A 19,303-nucleotide genomic window follows, 5' to 3' on the forward strand; every position below is an offset into this window, starting at 1 on the left:
CTGACACATTCAAAATCACTTAAACATATTTTACTGGTGTCAGATAAAATAGTTTAAATGATTGGTAAACAAAAACAATTTAACTTTTATTGTGAAACCAATGGACTGAGGTCCATCTGTGTCCATCTTACAGAAACACTAGTTTTATAAACAAAAGGAAAAACTGAACCGCAAACATGACAGCTGTTTCCAAATGAGGCATCACTGACACGGTTCTCATTGGAGGTCAAACAAGCAGGCTAACAGGCTCAACCAATGGGAAAAGCACAACTCAACAATATGGGGGATGGTGGCATGTAGAGTAGTTCTCTTTTCACCTCCAGTGAGCTACTGCTGCATGCTGGTAGATAGTTTGATCTTGGAACACATTACAAAAAAATAAGTTGGAAGCACAGTTTTTTTTTCACCTGCTATGGCAAATACAACCCCTATATTTGGACACTCACAGGCTTAACTAAAAGGCAGGTTTGGGTCAAGCCCCTTCAGTGTCCTCCGGATCCAAACAAGTACTTTATTTTATTAAAACTCTAGCTTTAAAGATCTCCACTTAAACCAGCTATCTAGTGTAGCATAACAAATAATCACGTCATCTGATTGCAAATAAAAACTGAACAATCTGGTTAATTCAAAACGCATCAGTAACATTTATCCACAAAACGAGTTAATTTGAGTTGGAGCGAGTAAAAAGGTTGGGTGAGAAAAGATCACGGTCTGAAATAAAGTCAATTGGCCTGTTCTCCCACTGAACATAACATTTACATCTGCAGAATTGTAAGATCGAGGGGGAGGTGGGGGGGACCCAAGAGGTTGGGTCCCTCTAATGACAGCGAATAGATAGGGGGACACATTCACCTCTGACATCTGCACCCGTCTGTCTCTTCACAGTCCTAAATTGGTGGCACTCTGCCATTGGGTTTCCATCCATCCTGCTGAAAGCTGTGGCAGAGAGAACGGTGAGCAGATCTGTCCAGCAGCTGAGGAGAAACATGACTGTCCTATTCTGGCCCCAGTTGGCTGTCAGCAGACAGATGCAGGTCCCGAGTCCAAACAGCTCTTAACAATAACCAGTCAAACCAGCTCCACTACCACAGGACACAGACACCATGTCTACACAGCCTGGGTCACTGATGTCCTCAACCTCACTACTGCACAGTATCAGAACAGTCCACTACAGAAAATACAGACTCACAGCCGTGTCCTCTGTGCTGGATTGGCTTGGATTGCTTGACCTTTGATCTTCTGGATAATTTAAGTGTAGTTCAGAGAAACTTTAGTAACACAAAACAAAAGGTAGATGTATCAAAGAGGCCACCGTGTAAAACATTTTTTGATCAATTGTCTCCACTAGTGACACTTGAATGAGTCACTGCTTGAAAGTACATCTGGCATAAAAATAGCATTCTTATTTTGGTTGAAATGTTAACCAATAAAGCAACATCACCTCCTTGTCTGAACTAGTCAAGCCACAGTCAAAACTCAGTCTCAATCCCCTCCCACAGATTCTGAGTGTTTGATTGGGTCAGTCACTGTGGTTACAGTATTGAGGTAGAGATCTCTTCTCCGACAAGGACTGACGTTTTCATGTGCTCTCCAGCCAGAAAGACCATGGTATACCTCTTCAAAAGTTACTACGATGCAGAGAGAGACACATACTGGCACTCACGGCACTTAAGCATCTCTGTCCATCTTTCCTGGGCCTTTGTGAGCTGGTAGACAGTAAAAAACATATGGTGACTGGACATGAAACACTAGGAGTCAGCTCACAGGAGCTAAACTAACAGCTTTCACTCTTCCTACCCACACGCCTAACCAATTAGTTTATCTTCATCATACTATCAGTTTATCTCCAACCAAATGTGCTTTACTACATTATGTATCCTTGAGCACCAAATCAAATCTCGCTATATTCTACAATTTATTCATCAAGACTCGCACCTCTCCTCAAGACTGGTGTAGTGGCTTGGCACTGATGCTCAGTCTAGATAGTAGGGCCGTTCCACAGAGACTTCCTTTTTGCATCCCTTTGATATTTTAAGACGAAATTGTGCATCAATATAGAATTTTTAAAGCTGAAATTGTGCATCAATATAGAATTTTTAAAGCCTGTTCTTTTCAATGAAGTGCCCTTTAATATAGACTCCACGGTAAATTCAATAAATCAGATTTTTTATATGAATAAAGACTTACTAAAGTGGCAAAATTCAGCATTCCTCTCCGTGCCTCAGACTTCCAGGAAGACTAACCCACTTACCATCAACATTTCCCCAGGCTTTCACCATCATTGTTCAGCAATAGTTATTTTGTTGCTTTGACGAAGACATTTCTGAAGACTTTATTTCATGTGATTAGTGATTCATTTTAAGGTTACAAAAAAAAAACCTGGTCTCTCATTTTAAAGGTCAACCCTGTTACGACAACTCAACTCTCACTTTAATATGTTGAAAATATTCCTTTTTAAATATATTTCTCCAAAATAAATATTGAACATCTAATAGTCAAATCATAGTGTAAAAGCAGGAGAGCTGGTTCTACTCTTTTTGGCCATTTTGTGGTAGGAGACTGAGTGGGTCGAGCATGACAAGGCAACCCTGTTACCCATAGGCTCATTTGTTTTAAAACAATTCAATGTTTTGAAATTGTTCACAACATAACTGAATGGATCGATCCCATAACTAACACAAGCCTCTCTACCAGCCTCGGACAGATCTACCTTCAAAGTTTCCAATGAGCACAGAGAACTTAAGAAATAGGGCTTCAATAAAACGTGTCAGAATCATAGATCAGAACAAAAACGGTTTTGAAAGTACCAGACAACATCAATACGTTCAACTGAAGACAGAGTCAGTAATACTAAAGCATTGCATACTAGCTTACCAGCAAAAACAACAAAAAGCTTCCAATGGCCTTGTTCGCTTAAAAATCCAATCTTCCCCATTTTGGTTTTTGTTGTGTCTCCATATTAGATATTTGAAAGCAAAGCACAGACGTATTCTTTGCAATATAAGGAGAATAGCATGTTCAGAACGGTGCAAAGCGTTGCTTGCGCCGATTCCTGATGGAGATGCGGGCAGAGCTTTGGCAAAGTTGAGGCGGTGGCGGCCGTGCCCTCTGGAACCTTTGCGGGTACGGGGAAAAGGAGGGAGTGTAGGAGGGACAGCGCCTGTTGTTCTGGTGAAAAGCGAGTCGCCAATGGACAGATGGGGGAACCCAGACCAGATCACATGGACTCAAACTCGTCGATGCGCTGCTTGGTGTTGCCCAGGCGGATCTGACGTAGGGTCTTGTACTTGTCTCTCCCGGCCTTCACGTTCTCTGCGTGAAGCATGTCATTCTGGGTCTTCATGGTATCATCTATGGCTTCAGCCAGCTCCGAGCTCAACACCTGGGGGAAGAGAGTAGAGAGAGATGATTGAAACCTCTCAATGCCAGTTAACGCCATCCAGCATCTAAACAAAGCCCTTTAAGGGGAGGTCATCGGGTCTTGTGGTGTTAAAGGTTAGAGGTCAGAGGGGACCAACCTGCAGCTGTTTCTTGAGGCGCTCGTTCTTCTGGGCCTCAGTGACGCGCTCCTCCTCGCTGCGCAGGTCCAGGGCGCTCACGCCCTCCAGGGAGAGCTCGGCGGCGTCCTCTGCGTGGTTCTCGTCCTGCTCCTCGTGCTCGCTCTCAGTGGAGCCGCCCGCTGGCGTCGACGAGATCGTCATCACCGTCTTCAGCTCCTCCTTGGTCTTCTCCAGGTCGTCCTGGGCTGAGATGGCCTGGGGAGAAGGTGAGACAGGGAGGAGAAGAGGGGAGTCATGGGACTTAAATCAGGAAGGTGCAACGATTTCAGTACAACCTACTGTGTACAACAGACATAGTCTATAGTATACACTCTCCTATATATACTAACCAGGACACAGAATGTAGAGAGGTAGTTACCTTCTGCTGCCATTCAGTGGCCTCCTCATCCTTTTTTCTCTTGGCTTCCTCCAGCAGGGCTATTTTGGCAGTGAACTCGCCCAGCTCAGCGGCCAGTTGTTCCTGGTTCTTCATCTGGTCAGCGGCCTGCCTGGCCAGCTCCGCCTTGGCCTCCTCCGCTGCCTGTCTCTCCCTCTCCAGCCTCTCCGCCTCCTCCCTGGCTCTCTTCCTCTCCTGCTCCAGCTCTAGGGCCCTGCGTGTCTGCTCCTCCAACTCTGTGACCATGAACAAAATACAAAGTCCATTAGACATCTAAAAAAAAAAAAAACTATTTTCTTCTTCCTCAAACCATGTCCAGCAGCACCCACAATTTTTACAATGTGACCAATGAGAGGCTCAGTCAGCCATGATCTCACAAATGTGATCGACTTTAAGAACAACAAAGGAAAAATTATATAGTAAGACAGGAAATGCCTATAAAAAGTGAGAGAGGACCCACACAACAGTAAAAACAGTACGGAACAAAAAGAACACAACATGGATGTCTCATTCAACACACCACCCAAGTCTATAAGGTCATGTGGAAGGGTCGGGAGGGAGAGGGGTTAAAGAAGTGTTTCTGACTGGACTTGATGTTTACCTGGTGCTGAGAACAGTCCTATAAGTAAGAGATGAGAGTTTAGTACCGTGGTGCAGTGAGGACCAGTCTAGAAGGTTAGGGTCAGGTCCCATTGGCATACTGACTGACATTGATAAACCAACAGCCCCATGTAGAGCCCACATCATATCAACACCACGAAAACACTCCAGGTGAAGACAGGTTTATGTAGCATTTACATCAGTGCAACATTTGCACCTGATATTGCCCTGGGACAATAAAAATTTTAAACACAAAGTTAATATCTCATTCCATATGTCAAATAAGAGGAGCAGAAGGCTCTTATTTGCATGAAGGCTGAATTAATCTGGCCTTCTAACGTGTCTTCACTAGTACAGAGATAGGAGGAACTTTAGTGGGTTGAAGGTCAGGGGCATTGTGGGAAGAGGCAGACTGATACCTTTCTGGGCCCTCATCGTCTGGTCCTCGATCAGCCTCAGTCTCTCCATTAGCTCGTCCTTCTCTCGCTCTATTCTCTCCTTCTCTTTCTCTGCGTGCTCTCGTTTCTTCTTCTCGTTCTCCAGCTGGGCTCTGTCAGGAATTGATGAAGGGATATATCATCTAACTGCTAGGAAATTAACCCTTGCAACGAAGCACTATATAGGTGTGTTTTTCATCGTCACAGCAATGGTGATTTTGCATCTTATTTAAGTGTACTGTAATATCCAAAGTATCAAACTGACATGGCAATGTATCGTACATGATGTCCTGCTAACATCTGCATGTAATATCAACATTCTGGATGATTCATAATGACTTTATAAAATATTCTGAAAAGGTGATATGGTTGTTTGTTAGAAAGGTACAACTATACAACACAAATGTATCTTGACATAGGCTTTCATCTCTGTCAACATATAGCCATGACTATGAAAGTAAAGTGTGTGTGCTTGCGTAAGATGTGTGTGTGTGCTCCTCCTGTACCTCTCCTGCTGTTTGTGGTGTTTCTCCTCTCTGGCCTGGGCCTTCATCTGCTGCACCTCGATGGTGTCAGGCTTCCTCCTCCTCATGTACAGCTCGTGGTTCCCCATACACAGAGCCAGGATCCGCTTGTTGATCCGCAACCGCGGCGCGTAGAACACAAAGTCCTACAGGGACACAGGAGGTTTCAGGGGAAAACCGGGTTCAGGGGAAAACCGTTAGGATGACTAGATAGACCATGAGATTACTCATGGTTTGACAACAGAGAATATGATGAACTCTTTAGAGTATAATTCACTACTACTTATTAAAGTGTTCTGGAAAAAGGATCTGTGCCTCCACATCTTGTTGTTTTGGGATCGTATAGGAAAAAAATCTGACAAGGGGAGACTTACTGGAGCTTTCTTGTCGATGGGTTTGATGACAAACTTCTTGTCGTTGAAGGAGATGTTTCGGATCTCGCTCCAAGGGAAGCCAATCTTTGGTGTCAGTCTGGGGGGGTTGATATTTGGTCATTGATGCACACAGACAGTTTTCAATACTCAATATTGTGCTATAAAAGATGCCAGCAGATGGCGATGATATGCTACAGACATCCAAATCCATGTCGATTGCAGTATATTATACTGATCTGTGATCAAATTCCAGTCCTGCCAATGCAAGTCTCTACTCAAGAGATGGACACTGAATTATTGTCTACCAGCTGATCTGCAGTCACTGTTGGGAAAGAAAGGGAATGGGTCTGAGTGGCAGGACAGGAAACCATTTCAAAGCTGTGTCAGTCGTGTCCCACCCACGAATGGGAGGAAGACAGGAAGAGTAACAGACCACACTTACTCTCTTCCCCCCACCTCTCTCCCCTCTACTGCTAAAAATAACATTCACTCATCCTTCCCTTTCTTTCCTTCTTGGACATCTTTCAGTCACCCCAACACTCTCAAACCAGTTTGTAAAGTAGAACAACTAGGAGAAATCTGATTAAACATCTGCTTATCATTACAGTACGTAGTTTAACAGTAGCTTTCCAATAGGCCAGCCATGGTTGATACAGCTGTAGTAGTGAGACGGACTTGTCTTCGTGTTCGTAGATGTTGAGTCCCAGGGCGTCCACTCCCAGCCACAGCTCGGTCCCCTTCTTGTTCTTGATCTCAAAGTAGTTGACTCCGTACATCTCCAGGTCCTGAGCTATCTTCAGGTACTCCATCATCGTGTCCTCTCTGGGGGAAAAACACGTTAGCGTTACGTTTCTGACATGGAACTGTCTCGTTGTGGGGGAACCATTCAGAAAAATGCATCCTCTACGAGACAAAAACACCTCTCCCAATAACCCTCATAAACTATCAGAGAAAGAAGGAAATCCACACAGACCTGAGCATGCCTCGGTGCTCCTCATGCCAGGTCTGTATCCGGTCCTCCCACTGCTCCTTGGTGAGCTTGTGCTGCTCCAGGACTCTACACAACATAGAACATTCCAGAGGAAATTTTAATAAAAATTTAAAAAACATTCTAGGATTCCTTGTTAGTATGTGGATGGTGCATGACTCCGGGACATCCCTGCTTCTGGCCAGTGGCTACTCACCTCTGTGGCAGCAGTCTGTCATTGGTGAGGTAGCCAGGCTTGTGGCTGTCTTTGTTGTAGTCGGCGTACTTGGCCTGGACAGAGTAAGATGCCAGCAGCACGGCAGTCTCCGGGGGACAGTAGTTCTCATCGTTCAAAATGGCCTCCTTCACCTGGTCAGAGAAGCCAAAAGGAGAGTGGAAAAGAGAAAAATAAAGTAGAGGTCATGTGACCTCACCCACTGAGTATTGAACTTAGGAAGCATTAAGACACTACGAGTAAACATAGTAAGAGTATGTCTGTTCTTGACCGTCAAGACTTAGAATACTGATGACTTAGAACTCTTCAGTGTGTTTTGACAGAGGCTGTGTTCGAATACCCATACTATTAGTTCATTTTAGCACACTGGTATCCTTTCAGTTGAGTGTACTAGTGCTTCACCGGTCCACCGGAAGTTTGCAACTTCTTGCTTGATTGTTTTTAATTACTAGCTAGACTTAATTAACAATGTCCATTGAAAATGCACAACGACTATACACTTAGCATACCGTGAATAATCAAGTCAATAAACATTGGGTAGTTAGTTAAAATCCTGGCAAGTTCGATGTATTAGTAGCCAATTAACGTTAGGTAGATAGCTAACATACCAGTACATACAAGCAGCTGCTTTAATGATATGCTATAAGGCTAGCGTACCTAACAAATTGTCAGTAACTTATTTGAAAAATGAATTACTTCATTACATTTGTCATAATTAGTTTAAGCAATGAATTTGTATCTGCTCTTGCCGGTCTTCGGCTGCATATTTCACGCCAAATTTGAAAATGTTGTGAAGCCGTGCCCATTTTCTGAAGAATTGCATTATGGGCCCTAAAAGCACAGAAATGGTGTCCACCGTTTGTATACTACAACATCCTGGGAACTTTGGGCATACTAAATATAGCCATACTATGACCAATAAGCATACTACATTCTCAATTTACCTCACAAATAGTATGGTTAATATGAGTATTAGAACAACTGGTGTCAGTTACCTGCAGGAAGAAGAGTCTCTGTGTGATCTCCTGGATCAGCTCCTCAGACACGTCCTCAGGGAAGAACTTGGCCCGGAACTTAAACTGCAGAGGGTTCTCCTTCTTTACATCCTGGGCTGTCACCTGGAGAGGACAAGGACAACACCTTTAAAGCCCTGTACAGACAACAAGACCACTAGGAGGTAGACAAGTCTCAGGAGTCTGAAGTGCCTTCTATCGCCTTGTCTCCTCTCCTTTATCTGCGCTGACAAACAAAAACATGGCTGGCTAATAAGTAAGCATCCATCTTTGATCCAGAAGCTTTACAATCTAATCTTTATAATCTGGGCTATAAAGGTAAATCATAGAAGTTGGTTATGAAGCCATAAAGGTATGAACAAACTTCTGTTATCTAATCTTGTCCTGATCAGTGATAGGATTGGACCCTCTTCACAGCCGCTTACGTCCCAGGCTCCGGGGCCTAGAATCAGAACACTTTCCACGGGAGACAGCTGTTAAAATAAATCCTGTTGTAGATCACCCTGACAGAACCACACTGCTCTACGACTACTGCACAAGTTCCAACAACACACACACTGACACACTCTCTCTCGCGCTGTCTTTTACGGCACTTCAGAGCAGTTTTTTGGGGGTCGGAGGGTCTTCACAGGAAGCCTGTGAAAGTACACATCTGAGGCCCCCTGACGACAGCCTAATAACCAGCTCAAACTGACTGCTGGCAGCCGCTCTGGAAACAGAGAGAAAGAGAGAACTCGCCTTTTTATTAAGCTTCAGCCACGTGCTGTAACCCTTGCTGTCCACGTACTGCAGTCCGAAGAACCAGACCTCTCGAAGCCCCACCGTCTTCACCACCTGTTAACATCAGACAATACTCCACCATTAAACAGTTGGGAGGGTGGGATTACTGAGAGTCACATTTCTCATGTGAAAAGTCATAGAACACAACATGCTAGCAACCATTTGTTTCATGACAAAAGAAATCAGATTGTGTGCGACTAGGATGGAAGGCTCGCATGCTACTGTGTAAATAAATACTGCAATGCGGGTTTAATAGAGATTGAGAGGGGTGTTTTAGACTCCGCTTGACTGGAGGCTCCTCGGCAGCGTTGAGCCCACTGTGGCATAGCTTCTCCATAATGGGCCTCGGGCTCACTGTTAAACTCTGGGAGGGTGACTAATAGGTCAGCCAGTTGACACGCAGCAACAAGCTACTTCGATTCACTCCGCCTGTTACTGCAGAGGAGGGCAATGAGGCGGACGTCCATAACTCCTGATGAATCCCTGGAAATGGAATGTATGTGTGTGTGTACTGGGAATACAAAACACACTGTGAAATGTGAGAAGACAGCTGGACACAGAGTCCAGGACAGTCGCCACCTGCCTGCACATGTCAATGGCCTCATTCATTACAGTTCTTCAGCCCTCCTACGTACTCTCCAGCTTCTGTTTGTGAGAAAATGCTCTGGTACGGTTTGTGGTCAAGGCGATATCGCTAACATGTGTTACAGAGTAGCTGTACAGGCACATAGGAACCTCAACAGGGATAGAAATGAGGATTGGACATTACATCATCCTCCTCCAGTGTCAGGCTGAGAAGTTGCAGATAAGATCTAGCCAACAATAAAGATCCCGAAAACAGTCTGTCTTTCAATGACCTCCAATGCACCCTCAAAGCTGTGAAACTACAGTGGGGGGGGGGGGGGGGTTAATGCTGTCAGTAATGCTGCGCCATCATGACAGGAGAACAGTACTGGTACTATGACAACAGTAACGGACTACACGTCAATCAGACTGTATATCAAAAGACTGATCTTCCATGATAGTACCAACAAAAGGGAGAAATGAACCTCATCCAGGAACACCGTAGAGCACCCACTTGATCTTACATGAGATGTTTCATACTATAGTTCTATTAGGTTTAAAGTTATGTGAATTCTCAGTTTGTATCGAGTCCTGGTCCTTGCTTACCTGGTCAAAGAGCTGTTTGCCAGTGGTGTTGGGCTGGATGGCAAACTCCAGCTCTGCATCCATGGTGGTCACCCGCACATTAATCTACAAAACAAGTTTGCATGTTATTTGCCAGTTTGCATGTACATTTCCATTCACTGCGTTGCTGTACTGCAGGCTGTCAACGTTTTCAGGTGAAACCGTCACCACTGTGTGCCGTGGTCAGCGTTTCAGGTGACACCGTCACCACTGTGTGCCGTGGTCAGCGTTTCAGGTGAAACCGTCACCACTGTGTGCCGTGGTCAGCGTTTCAGGATGTGTCAGACGCCGCTTTCACACATTTAAAATGGCAGTGAGTCAGCCATTTTGGTGGAAATGAACAAACTCAATTTCAGTTTTAGTGCATTAGACTGAACTCTTCAAGGGAGCAACAAAAGGCCTTCCAGCAAGACAGAGAACTGAAGGAGCGTTGTCTGTGTGTGTGTGTGCGCATGGGCTAATGCAGTGCCTGTGTGTGTGTCTTTTTGCCCTCTCAGCACTGAGTGACTGCTCCCCTTCCTACGGTCGCCTCCTCATCCCTGTGAGGCGGAGCAGAGGTGCGAGGTCAGCCATTGGCTGTTGCTGTTTGAGCTGCACTAGGCTGGCCTGGCACCAGACCTGACACAGCTGATAGGATGCCCTCATGGTCAGGCCTGTTCTCAGTGACTGACACACACCTCACTGGAAAGACAGGGGGAAATAAAATAGATACAGAGAGAGAAAGAGAGATGCAGCACGCTGGCAAGAGAGAAAGATGATGCAGAGTGGCGGCCAGATGCACTCCAATCCGGATAGTGTTACTACATTACTGTGTAGTTACAGTACCTTAGTTGCCCACTGAGAAAAGCAGCTTCCCTTGCTCTCCCCTCTTCTTATCATGAATTACCCATGAAACCTCAGGACAGGCATTCTCCACGCACATTCTTTATCCCCGTTTACCCTAACACACAGTGCTGCACACACACACACGTGATTAATTATCCAGAAAACTTTTCAATATCCAGCACAGTACTGTGACTCTCACATAAATCACACTGTAGAGATTGTGCATCTGCCTCTGTCTCACTAACATTAATTAGCCATGAAACCTCCTGTACGCTCGCTCTGCCCCACTAACTATTCAGCATTCTCCTATGAAAGCACACGCGACCCCTCTCCACCTGCATCCTAGTACAGCACGGGAAAAGGCAAGTAGACTAGAGCTAGAACTATGAGAAACGTCTTCCTATCTACCAAACATGCTAACAGATGTATATTGGGCAGACAAACAAGTCAAATTGTATTTGTTACATGCGGCAAATACAACTGGTGTATGCGTTACCTTGAAATGGTTGCTTACAAGCCCTTCAATGCTGCAGAGTTTAAAAAGAATACCACTAAAAAAGTAACAAGAATAAAATACACAAGAATGGAGCTATATGCCCAGAGAGAACCAGCTCAACGTGGAGCTATATGCCCAGAGAGAACCAGCTCAACGTGGAGCTATATGCCCAGAGAGAACCAGCTCAACGTGGAGCTATATGCCCAGAGAGAACCAGCTCAACGTGGAGCTATATGCCCAGAGAGAACCAGCTCAACGTGGAGCTATATGCCCAGAGAGAACCAGCTCAACGTGGAGCTATATGCCCAGAGAGAACCAGCTCAATGTGGAGCTATATACAGAGAGTACCAGCTCAATGTGGAGCTACAGTGGGGCAAAAAAGTATTTAGTCAGCCACCAATTGTGCAAGTTCTCCCACTTAAAAAGATGAAGCCTGTAATTTTCATCATAGGTACACTTCAACTATGACAGGCAAAATGAGAAAGAAAAAAAATCCAGAATGACATTGTAGGATTTTTAATGAATTTATTTGCAAATTATGGTGGAAAAATAAGTATTTGGTCACCTACAAACAAGCAAGATTTCTGGCTCTCACAGACCTGTAACTACTTCTTTAAGAGGCTCCTCTGTCCTCCACTCGTTACCTGTATTAATGGCACCTGTTTGAACTTATCAGTATAAAAGACACCTGTCCACAACCTCAAACAGTCACACTCCAAACTCCACTATGGCCAAGACCAAAGAGCTGTCAAAGGACACCAGAAACAAAATTGTAGACCTGCCCAAGGCTGGGAAGACTGAAATCTGCAATAGGTAAGCAGCTTGGTTTGAAGAAATCAACGGTGGGAGCAATTATTAGGAAATGGAAGACATACAAGACCACTGATAATCTCCCTCGATCTGGGGCTCCACGCAAGATCGCACCCCGTGGGGTCAAAATGATCACAAGAACGGTGAGCAAAAATCCCAGAACCACACGGGGGACCTAGTGAATGACCTGCAAAGAGCTGGGACCAAAGTAACAAAGTCTACCATCAGTAACACACTATGCCGCCAGGGACTCAAATCCTGCAGTGCCAGACGTGTCCCCCTGCTTTAGCCAGTACATGTCCAGGCCCGTCTGAAGTTTGCGAGAGAGCATTTGGATGATTCAGAAGATTGGGAGAATGTCATATGGTCAGATGAAACCAAAATAGAACTTCTTGGTAAAAACCTCAACTCGTTGTGTTTGGAGGACAAAGAATGCTGAGTTGCATCCAAAGAACACCATACCTACTGTGAAGCATGGGGGTGGAAACATCATGCTTTGGGGCTGTTTTTCTGCAAAGGGACTAGGACGACTGATCCGTGTAAAGTAAAGAATGAATGGGGCCATGTATAATGAGATTGAGTGAAAACCTCCTTCCATCAGCAAGGGCATTGAAGATGAAACGTGGCTGGGTCTTTCAGCATGACAATGATCCCAAACACACAGCCCGGGCAACGAAGGAGTGGCTTCGTAAGAAGCATTTCAAGGTCCTGGAGTGGCCTAGCCAGTCTCCAGATCTCAACCCCATAGAAAATCTTTAGAGGGAGTTGAAAGTCCATGTTGCCCAGCAACAGCCTCAAAACATCACTGCTCTAGAGGAGATCTGCAAGGAGGAATGGGCCAAAATACCAGCAACAGTGTGTGAAAACCTTGTGAAGGCTTACAGAAAACGTTTGACCTCTGTCATTGCCAACAAAGGGTATATAAAGTATTGAGATAAGTATTTGGTCAATAACAAAAGTTTATTTTCCACCATAATTTGCAAATAAATAAATTAAAAATCCTACAATGTGATTTTCTGGATTTTTTTTTCTTCTCATTTTGTCTGTCATAGTTGAAGTGTAGCTATGATAAAAATTACAGGCCTCATCTTTTTAAGTGGGAGAACTTGCACAATTGGTGTCTGACTAAATACTTTTTTGCCCCACTGTATATACAGAGAGTACCAGATCAATGTGGAGCTATATACAGAGAGTACCAGTACCAGCTCAATGTGGAGCTATATACAGTGTACCAGTACCAGCTCAATGTGCAGAAGTACGAGATATGAGGCAGATAACACTATTTGAGGTAGATACAGTAAAGTGACTACGTATGAGGATTGATAATAATACAAGTAAAATGAAGAACAGCAAATTGTGTGTAAAAGTGTATGTACAGTGCCTTCAGAAAGTATTTACAACTCCGGACTTTACACATGTTGTTACAGCCTTATTCTAAAATTGATTAAATTGTGTCCCCCGCCACCAATCTACACAAAATACCCTAAAGCGACAAAGCAAAAATGTTAGGAAATGTTTGCTAACGTAATTAAAAATAAACTGAAAAATCACATTTACATAAGTATTCAGACCCTTTACTCAGTATTTTGTAGAAGCAGCGATTACAGCATGGAGTCTTCTTGGGTATGACTCTACAAGCTTGCCACACCTGTATTTGGGGACTCTCTCCCATTCTAATCTGCAGATCCTCAAACTCTATCGGGTTGGACGGGAAGCGCTGCTGCAGAGCTATTTTCAGGTCTCTCCAGATGTTAGATCAGGTTCAAGTCCGGGCTCTGTTGGGACACACAAGGACATTCAGAGACTTGTCCCAAAGTCACTCCTGCGGTGTCTTGGCTGTGTGCTTAGTGTCGTTGTCCTGTTGGAAGGTGAACTTTCACCCCAGTCTGAGGTCCTGAGCAGGTTTTCATCAAGGATCTCTGTACTTTGCTCCATTCATATTTGCCATCAATCCTGACTAGTCTCCCAGTCCATGCTGCTGAAAAAAAACTTCCCCACAGCATGATGCTGATACCACCATGCTTCACCGTAGGGACAGTGCCAGGTTTCCTCCAGGCGTGACGTTTGGCATTCAGGCCGAAGAGTTCAATCTTTGGCCTGAATCATCAGACCAGAGAATCTTGTTTCTCATGGTCTGAGAGTCTTTAGGTGCCTTTTAGCAAACTCAAAGCGGGCTGTCATGTGCCTTTTACTGAGGAGTGGCTTCCGTCTATGGTAGAGTGGCCAATGGCCTGATTGGTGAAGTGCTGCAGGGATGGTTGTCCTTCTGGAAGGTTCTCCCATCTCCACATAGGAACACTAGAGCGCTGTCAGAGTGACCATCAGGTTCTTGGTCACTACCCTGACCAAGGCCCTTCTACCCCGATTGCTCAGTTTGGCCAGGCAGTCAGCTCTAGGAAGAGTCTTGGTGGTTCCAAACTTTTTCCATTTAAGAATGATTGAGGCCACTGTGTTATTGGGGACATCCAATGCTGCAGAAATGTTTTGGTACCCTTCCCCAGATCTGTGCCTCGCCACAATCCTGGCTCGGAGCTCTAGGGACAATTCCTTTGACCTCATGGCTTGGTTCTTGCTCTGACATGCCATGTCAATTGTGGGACCTTAAATAGACAGGTGTGTGCCTTTCCAAATCATGTAAATCAATTGAATTTACCACAGGTGGACTCCAATCAAGTTGTAGAATCATCTCAAGGGTAATCAAATGGAAACAGTATGCACCTGAGCTTAATTTCAAGTCTCATAGCAAAGGATCTGAATACTTATGTAAATAAAGTATGTGTTTTTTTCCTTTTTTATACATTTGCAAAAATGTCTAAAAACCTGTTTTCACTGTCATTACATTTTATTTTAGAATAAGGCTGTAAAAAAATGTGGGGAAATTAATACTTTCCGAAGTCACTGTACAGCTCGATTTTCATATCAACATGCTTCACTATGTGTTCGTGTCGGTATGAGTGTGCGGTGTACACTCAGTTTATTAAGTATACCCCTCGTTCACAAAAATGGATCGAGTCACTTCGCTGTGGCTTGCTATATAAAGCAGGCAGACAGGCATCCAGTTACTGTTGGATTGAACATTAGAATGGGCAAAAAGTGACATTGAGCGTGGTATGATCAGTGCCAGGCACTCCAGATCCAGCATCTCAGAAACGGCTGCCCTCCTGGGCTTTTCATGCACAACAGTGTCTAGGGTTTACCGAAGATGGCGCAACAAAAAAAATTGTATCCTGTAAGTGGCATTCCTGTGGGCGAAAACAGCTTATTGATGAATGGCAAGAATTGTGCACGCTAACAGGCAGGCCACAACCAGGCAAATAACGGTGCAGTACAGCAGTGGTGTGCAGAACGGCATCTCGGAACGCACAACTCATTGATCCTTGTCACAGATGAGCTATTGCAGCAGATGACCACACCAGGTTCCACTACCATCAGCTAAGAAAAAAAAGTGGCTCAAGTGGGCATGCGCTCACCAACACTGGAAAATTGAGGACTTGTAAAACCTTTGCCTGGTCCGACTAATCCCAGTTCCTGTTGTGTCATGCTGATATCAGGTAGCCTAGTAATGTTTTCCTGACACACGTTAGGGCCTTTAATACCAGTTCAGCAACAAACGTTTCCTCTTTCCTCTTAGTCCACGATCAGCTCCTTAGTCTCAATGACATTGAGGGAGAGGTTGTTGTCCTGGCACCACACTGCTAAGTCTCTGACCTCCTCCCTATAGGCTGTCTCATCACCGTCGGTGATCAGTCCTACCACCGTTGTGTCGTTAGCCTATCCCCGTGTTGAGGGTCAGCGCAGCATTGGTGTTGTTACCTACCCTCACCACCTGGGGCCAACCCGCCAGGAAGTCCAGGATCCAGTTGCAGAGGGAGGTGTTCAGTTCCCGTGTCCCTAGCTTGGTGTTGAGCTTGGAGGGGACTATGGTGTTGAACGCTGAGATGTAGTCTTTAAAACAGCATTCTCACATAGTTGCTACAGAGCAATAATCATTTAGGCAGGTTACATTGGAGATCTTGGGAACAGGGACAATGGTGATCAACTTGAAACATGTTGGGACAAGGAGAGAATGAAAATGTCCATAAAAACACTTGCCAGCTGGTCTTGCGCATGCTTTGAGAACACGCCCTGGTATTCAGTCTGACTGTTAACCGGTTGAAACTATTTGCTCACATCGGCCTCAGAGGGAGATCACACAGTCATCCGGAAAAACAGGGGCATTCATGCAAGACCGTGTTAAATTCATCGAAGCACAAAAGGCATTTAGACTTCCAAATCCCTGCTTTAATGCCTGTCCTAAGCAACCTATAAAAGTACTAGCAAGTACAACTTCCTCTCATGGTGGGTGACCTCCTGGGTTAAGGTTACTTGAGGCGTTTCCTCTAAGGAACTCCAGTCAGGTCCCCTCCCTCAATTAGCTGTCAGTCAGGGGATGTGATTAGAAGGGATTATGTACACCAATAAACCAAACCACCACCACAAGGCCCCCGTTAAGTAACAAGTCTTTCCTAACCTTTTCACACGAGTTCCAAATATCAAATCAAAGTTTATTTCTCACGTGCGTCGAACAGAACATGTGCAGACCTTCCAGTGAAATGCTTACTTACAAGCTCTAACCAATAGTGCAAAAAAAGGCATTAGGTGAACAATAGGTAAGTAAAGAAATAAAAAAGTGAAAAATAACAGTAGTGAGGCAATAACAGTAGTGAGGCTATAAAAGTAGCGAGGCTATAAAAGTAGCGAGGCTACATACATACACCGGTTAGTCAATCAGCCTGAGGTAGTATGTACATGTAGATATGGTAAAAGTGACTATGCATATATGATGAACAGAGAGTAGCAGTAGCGTAAAAGAGGGGTGGGCGGGTGGTGGGTGGCGGGACACAATGCAGATAGCACGGTTAACCAATGTGCGGGAGCACTGGTTGGTCGGGCCAAATGAGGTAGTATGTACATGAATGTATAGTTAAAGTGACTATGCAGATATGATAAACAGAGAGCGGCAGCATCGTAAACAAGGGGTTTCGGGGGGGGGGGCAATGCAAATAGTCCAGGTAGCCATTTGATTACCTGTTCAGGAGTCATATGGCTTGGGGGTAAAAACTGTTGAGAAGCCTTTTTGTCCTAGACTTGGCACTGCTGTTCCGCTTGCCATGCGGTAGTAGAGAGAACAGTCTACGACTGGGGAGGCTGGGATCTTTGACAATTTTTAGGGCCTTCCTCTGACACCACCTGGTGTAGAGGTCCTGGATGGCAGGCAGCTTAGCCCCAGTAATGTATTGGGCAGTACGCACTACCCTCTGTCGTGCCTTGAGGTCGGGGGCCAAGCAATTGCCGTACCAGGATGTGATGCAACCATGTAATGCTTTCGATGTTGCAGCTGTAGAACCTTTTGAGGATCTCAGGACCCATGCAAAATCTCCTTATCTTCCTGAGGGGGAATAGGCTTTGCCGTGCCCTCTTCACAACTGTCTTGGTGTGTTTGTACCATTCTAGTTTGTTGTTGATGTGGACACCAAGGAACTTGAAGCTCTGAACATGCTCCACTACAGCCCCATCGTTGAGAATAGGGGCATGCTCGGCCCTCCTTTTCCTGTAGTCCACAATCATCTCCTTGGTCACGTTGAGGGATAGGTCGTCATTCTGGCACCACCCGGCCAGGTCTCTGACCTCCTCCCTATAGGCTGTCTCGTCGTTGTCGGTGATCAGGCCTACCACTGTTGCGTCGTCTGCAACTTAATGATGGTGTTGGAGTCGTGCCTGGCCATGCAGTCGTGGGTGAACCGGGAGTACAGGAGGGGACTGAGTACGCACCCCTGGGGAGCTCCAGTGATGAGGATCAGCGTGGCAGATGTGTTGCTACCCATCCCACCACCTGGGGGCGGCCTGGGGAAGTTCAGGATTCAGTTGCAGAGGGAGGTGTTTAGTCCCAGGATCCTTAGCTTAGTGATGAGCTGAGGGTACTATGGCGTTGAACGCGGAGCTGTAGTCAATGAATAGCATTCTCACATAAGTGTTCCTTTTGTACAGGTGGGAAAGGGCAGTGTGGAGTGCAATAGAGATTGCATCATCTGTGGATCTGTTTGGGTGGTATGCAAATTGGAGTGAGTCTAGGGCTTCTGGGATAATGGTGTTTATGTGAGCCATTACCAGCCTTCAAAGCACTTCATGGCTACGGATGTGAGTGCTACGGGTCTTTCGTCATTTAGGCAGGTTGCCTTTGTGTTCTTGGGCACAGGGACTATGGTGGTCTGCCTGAAACATGTTGGTATTACAGACTCGGACATGTTGAAAATGTCAGTGAAGACACCTGCCAGTTGGTCAGCACATGTCCGGAGCACATGTCCTGATAATCCGTCTGGCCCCGCAGCCTTGTGTATGTTGACCTGTTTAAAGGTCTTACTCACATCGGCTACGGAGAGCGTGATTACACAGTCATCAGAACATCTGATGCTCTCATGCATGCCTCAGTGTTGCTTGCCTCGAAGCGAGCATAGAAGTGATTTAGCTCGTCTGGTAGGCTCTTGTCATTGGGCAGCTTGCGGCTGTGCTTCCCTTTGTAGTCTGTCGTAGTTTGCAAGCCCTGCCACATAAAACGAGCGTTGGAGCCGGTGTAGTATGATTCAATCTTAGCCCTGTATTGACACTTTGCCTGTTTGAGAGTTCATCGCAGGATTTCTTGTAAGCTTCCGGGTTAGAGTCCAGCACCTTGAAAGTGGCAGCTCTAACCTTTAGCTCAGTGCGAATGTTGCCTGTAATCCATTGCTTCTGGTTGGGGTATGTAAGTACAGTCACTGTGGAGACGACGTCCTCAATGCACTTACTGATAAAGCCAGTGACTGATGTGGTGTACTCCTCAATGCCATCGGAAGATTCCCGGAACATATTCCAGTCTGTGACAGCAAAACAGTCCTGTAGTTTAGCATCTGCTTCATCTGACCACTTTTTTATAGACCGAGTCACTGGTGCTTCCTGCTTTAATTTTTGCTTGTAATCAGGAGGATAGAGTTGTTTTCGGATGTACCAAATGGAGGGCGAGGGAGAGCTTTGTACGCGTCTCTGTGTGTGGAGTACAGGTGATCTACAATTTGTTTACCGCTGGTTGCACATTTAACATGTTG

The 19,303-nt window shown here is 45.3% G+C and overlaps 1 protein-coding gene across 1 annotated transcript in view; it reads right to left on the bottom strand.

The window, feature by feature from the left end:
• Window positions 1-2,317: 2,317 nt before the first annotated feature.
• Window positions 2,318-19,303, bottom strand: part of LOC135543449 (radixin-like) — a 31,485-nt gene continuing 14,499 nt past the window's right edge. The window contains exons 3-14 of the mRNA XM_064970722.1: window positions 10,037-10,120; window positions 8,825-8,920; window positions 8,069-8,191; window positions 7,056-7,207; window positions 6,845-6,928; window positions 6,547-6,693; window positions 5,872-5,968; window positions 5,480-5,643; window positions 4,956-5,086; window positions 3,919-4,172; window positions 3,519-3,755; window positions 2,318-3,382 (exon numbers count right to left, since the gene is read on the bottom strand). Of these exons, the coding sequence (XP_064826794.1) occupies window positions 3,218-3,382; window positions 3,519-3,755; window positions 3,919-4,172; window positions 4,956-5,086; window positions 5,480-5,643; window positions 5,872-5,968; window positions 6,547-6,693; window positions 6,845-6,928; window positions 7,056-7,207; window positions 8,069-8,191; window positions 8,825-8,920; window positions 10,037-10,120 (1,734 nt within the window). The 3' untranslated portion in view covers window positions 2,318-3,217. The remainder of the gene's footprint in view (window positions 3,383-3,518; window positions 3,756-3,918; window positions 4,173-4,955; window positions 5,087-5,479; window positions 5,644-5,871; window positions 5,969-6,546; window positions 6,694-6,844; window positions 6,929-7,055; window positions 7,208-8,068; window positions 8,192-8,824; window positions 8,921-10,036; window positions 10,121-19,303) is intronic.

This window comes from Oncorhynchus masou, chromosome 7 (assembly GCF_036934945.1).
Source record: "Oncorhynchus masou masou isolate Uvic2021 chromosome 7, UVic_Omas_1.1, whole genome shotgun sequence".
NCBI lineage: Eukaryota > Metazoa > Chordata > Actinopteri > Salmoniformes > Salmonidae > Oncorhynchus > Oncorhynchus masou.